The 4,852-nt window shown below is 37.3% G+C and overlaps 1 protein-coding gene across 2 annotated transcripts in view; it reads left to right on the top strand.

The window, feature by feature from the left end:
* RBMX (RNA binding motif protein X-linked) overlaps positions 1-4,490 on the top strand; it is an 8,643-nt gene extending 4,153 nt beyond the window's left edge. For both annotated transcript variants that reach the window (XM_006924194.3, XM_006924195.3), the window contains exons 9-11: positions 483-1,685; positions 2,573-2,657; positions 3,281-4,490. In XM_006924194.3, coding sequence (XP_006924256.1) covers positions 483-793 — 311 coding nt within the window. In that variant the 3' untranslated portion in view covers positions 794-1,685; positions 2,573-2,657; positions 3,281-4,490. The remainder of the gene's footprint in view (positions 1-482; positions 1,686-2,572; positions 2,658-3,280) is intronic.
* Positions 4,491-4,852: the final 362 nt, after the last annotated feature.

Raw genomic sequence — 4,852 nt, forward strand, 5'->3', positions numbered from 1 at the left:
TTGGGGTGTTTTTTTTTAATTTTTTTTTTTTTTTTTTTGAGGCTGTTTGCTTGCTTTGGAGGGGATTTTGCTTGCTTAAATTGGCAGCCTTATGTGTTTTCCCCCAACAGTGAAAATACAATTTAAAAATTTTATTAACATCATCAAATGTTTACCATTCCAATATGAAGGAAAGTCTACAGTTCAAAATTGCAACTTATCACTGGAAAGTGGCTGAGTGTCTACTATAAAATAACAAGCTGTCTGGAATATCCTCTTGAAATACACACCGTCTTCAGTCTTGTCAAACAAACATTAAAACCCATCCATTTCCATATCTCAGCAGATGAGCAAATCCCTGTTAATGGCCAGCAATGGCAGAGTTTAAAACCTCCCAGTTGAGAAAGTAAACGTTTAATACAAGAATTCTGTAAATTCAAATTTAAATGTTGTATATATACAATTTATAGTGTTGCCATATTACCTGACCATTGACCCTGCAGGTAACTCACGTAGTGCTCCACCTACACGAGGGCCCCCGCCATCTTATGGTGGAAGCAGTCGCTATGATGATTACAGCAGCTCACGTGACGGATATGGTGGAAGTCGAGACAGTTACTCAAGCAGCCGAAGTGATCTCTACTCAAGTGGTCGTGATCGGGTTGGCAGACAAGAAAGAGGGCTTCCCCCTTCTATGGAAAGGGGGTACCCTCCTCCACGTGATTCCTACAGCAGTTCAAGCCGCGGAGCACCAAGGGGTGGTGGCCGTGGAGGAAGCCGATCTGATAGAGGGGGAGGCAGAAGCAGATATTAAAAACAAAACTTTGGACCAAAATCCCTATTCAAAGAAACAAAAAGGAACCTATTCTGTCATAACTACCCAAGGACTACTAAAAGAAAAAATTGTTACCTTTTTTAAATTTCCTGTTAAGTTCCCCTTCCATAATTTTTATGTTCTTGTGAGGAAAATAGTAAAACATGTTTAATCTTTTGATCTTGACATTGCTTTCAACAAGCAAATGTTACATGTATTAAGACTTGACTTGTGTATTAGTGTTGTAATTTTCCAAGTTAAAAGTGTCCCTAAAGGCCACTTCATTTTTTTCCCAGTAAATGAGGCAAGCAATTCTAAGATCTTCCACAAACATCTAGCCATCTAAAATGGAGAGATGAATCCCTCTGCTTATACAAACAAGCTAGTTATATTAGAGGGTGGTTGGGGTATACTACTCTTAGGATCTCACACTGTCTTCAAACTGAAATCTCAAATGTTCTCAGTATGAAAAACCTGAGATCAGGTGCTTATGTAAGGAAAGTGCTATTCACCCAGTAAACCCAAAACAAATGGATAGTGCTGGCCATATTTTGCCTTTCTGACATTTCCTTGGGAATCTACAAGAACACCTCCCCTTTTCCCCTCCCCCCAATAAGACCATTAAGTGTGTGTTAAGCAACTACAGAATACTAAATAAAAAGTTTGGCCAAAACCAACCATGAAGCTGCAAACGATGCTTGCTCTTACTGTTTCAAATTTTTGCAACTCTGTAGTGTCTCACTTTTAAGGAACAGCTTGATTGCAAAGGAGAAAATAGATAAGCAATGAAGTTATCTCCAACTTCTCAAAGGCTTATGACTTCTAAAAAGTGAATCTATCAGCATTCCACATCAGATTTAAAGCATCAAATGCCTGTGAAACCGCAAAGATGGTAAGCAAAGCAAACTAGTTTTTCCGTCTAAGTCGAAATTGAACACTTAAACCTTCCTCATAGTACAGTGAAACATACTGTACTTCATGGCAGTGGAAATGCTTTCTAGATTAAGAAAAAACCTTTTGGAAAAACAAAGTGTTCTATAGCATATTAGAAGTCCTCCAAATTCAACACTTGGATTTTTTTTTAAAGCATGTACGGCACTTTAAAGGCCTTAATACAGCTGTTTACCAATAGCCATCTGGGGCTTGGGAGGGGGTAACTTTTTTTTTAAGTCTTTTCGATGAAGACCTTTAAACATGCTTCATATATTTTAACATTTTTCAAATTAGTCTTTTAGTCAATATAGGAAATGGCTTAAGTTTGGGGTCCCCCTCTCTACCCCTGTAAGCCATTGCAAACTTGACATTTAGTTGGATGCCTGACTTGTTTTTAGTTCTGTGAAACTACACTGTATGGAGAAAGTCTATTGCAAGTGGTCTTTAAAAAGCAAAACCTGAGGCAGCATGACCCAGGTCCAGCCACGAAGTTGAAAAAGATGCTCTTGAATATAGTAAACTTGAAGACCTCCAACTAAAAATCCTTATACTGCACTTATTCCTTCAAATAAGTTTTGTTCGTTCAACTTATGGATTTAACATGGCAGTGCACCATTGGAACAGAATGAGAATCCATAAGCCATGGAACTTAACCATTTAAGCCATTCCAGTCCATCCCAAGCCAGTGAAACTTCCACCACTTAAGAAACGTAGTAGACCATGAAATACGTTAAGCTGCAAGTCTGAACTTGCCTTTTCTTTCTGGAAAAGAGGGCAGTAAGTTATAGGCAAGTTTTGAAGAATTTCCTTAAGAGAGATAACTAGTTACCTATTTAATTTTTACAGGTTGAGGATTTTGGTCATTATGGTCATGGAGTGCTGATTTATTCACACTAGATAAAGCTGGCAGCAAGAGAAATCAAATGCTACGGTAAGTTCAAAAGCAGTGGCTGTTATAGGTTGAAATACTGTAGGTTTGCCACTTCGTATGGCTGGGGATATTGGCAAGTTATCTACATAAGGGATAATCTTAACTCATGGGTCACAAGGTAAATGGTGTCATGTATAACAGCTGGCATATTTATAGGATGAAGTTATTTTAAATTTGTATTTTCTCATCAGTCCTGCAGAGTGCTTAGCTATTCTGGAATGTATCAAGCTTGCTAGTACTCTTCATAAATAGTTGACTGGAGCTCTACAATTTGTGTTCTGGCACTTCAGTAAACCTTTGTATGAGGTTCAAACTTGGTTCCTGCACATTTTCTGATAATTATCAGTGCCTGATCCTTTGCAGAGCCACAGTACGAATCCACTAAAAGAATAGATGTAGCTGCTACTAAGTTCCCAGTTGATCAGTTTTATTGATATAATGACATATACAGTCTTGATATTACCAAAGTGAGGCTGACAAGAATTATAGTGGGTATATATAGTTGCTTTTTAGCTCTTGGAATTAAAGCAAATGTTTTGTTGCTAGTTGTGTAGGTGAGGGGGCAGTCATTTTCTGTTTGAAATAGTGTCTTGTGACCTGATCACATGCTTTTCATTTTACAGAGTTGTTGAAGCAGAAGAATGCCGATTGTGGATAAGGCACAAGTTGCATAAGCAGTACTCATCAGAATTGGTTTGGTGCAGGCAATAGATTTTTGCCTTCGAGGGTTCACGTGGGTCTGAGGAAGGCATCAGTGTTGGTTAGCACTCTTGACTAAAGAAGTGGTAGCTACTTAAGTAATTGACTAGATGGAGAAAGGGGAGCAATTAAGGAAATTGGTAAGTGGAGGTAGCCAGGAAGTTCTTGTTCTTTATGTGGATTCTGTAGCTTTGGCTATCATTTTGTTGAGCTAAAGTCATAGGGACAACTCTAATTTAGAACTTCCCTAATTATCACTGTCAGTTGAATTAGGAAAATGAAAGGCATAAGTGGTAGCTCTATCCAGTAAAGTGTCTTATTTTCAGCAGGTGAAACACTTTACTGTTTATCCAGAAGGGAGATTTAGTTCTAAAACTGAAGGGAAGAATATTTTTCTGGAAACGTGGCTAAAATGATCTAAAGCACACTTTAAAAAATGGAAACAAAATTGGGCCACTTGGCTTTTTCTTTTTAATTGTTTTGTAAGCCTACTTTACCCCCCACCTCCTGTCTTGGAAACAAATCAAGATACACCTTTATTGTGTTGGAAACTAGAGCCAATAGTGTAAAAGCTAATGTTCTTAAACAGGTTTGAGTCATTGGGTTAGAAGAACCAACTCAACTTGTGAGAATTTTGCATAGTAAATAGCGATACTATCATGTCCAACATTTGTGATTGTGGGAAATAATCCAAAAAATGTAACCCTCATTTGACAGGCTCTTTTAATCATATTGACCAAATTTGAACAGCTGTTGCACTTGCATAGATGTCTTCCTCAATCTTATAATTGAAATAACTTGGATTTATGCTTCTTTTGGCTCTTGAGATATTATTTAGATATTTTGAAGATGGTACAGAACATTGAGATCAATCATAGTAAACATGAATACTAAATTCAAATTAGGTAGTATGCTTAAATGACCAGACAGCTGTTTGGCAAATAGTTTACTGACCCAGCAGACTTAATTCTGCTCTCGTTGGAAAAGAATTGGTCTTGATTCTTCTGGCTTTATAGTGATTGTAAAAGAAACAGAATGAGTGTTTTCTTTGTTAAGTTGAATATAGAACATAGGTATTATAGATAACTCTTTTTGGAATGTTTTGTATTTGGAACTAATAAAACTTAAAATGCATTTTTTTTTGTGGCTCTGGGTTCTTTTTTCACTTTATTGCAATACGGAATTTATTTAGACCTTTAAGTATGACTTAACTCATGTGTCCTGTCCCCCAAACTAGTTGTGATGCACTGTTGGCACTTGAGCAGTTTCCAGGGAACAGTCACTGAGGTGGCTTGTTGGTTTGACTAGGCCTCTTAGTAGAGTGAGCTTCAGGTAGGCATTAGGTGTAATTTAGATGGTTTATTTAACCTTTACCCTAAAATTAAATGGCAGTGACACTAAAAAAGTAGAAGCTAAAATACCAAAGATGTGCTATAGTGCTTTTACTGTTTTTGGCTTAACTCTTGGGGAAAATTGGTCAGTTAATTAAGTTTGGC

This window comes from Pteropus alecto, unplaced genomic scaffold (genome assembly GCF_000325575.1).
Source record: "Pteropus alecto unplaced genomic scaffold, ASM32557v1 scaffold139, whole genome shotgun sequence".
In the NCBI taxonomy this organism is placed as follows: Eukaryota; Metazoa; Chordata; class Mammalia; order Chiroptera; family Pteropodidae; genus Pteropus; species Pteropus alecto.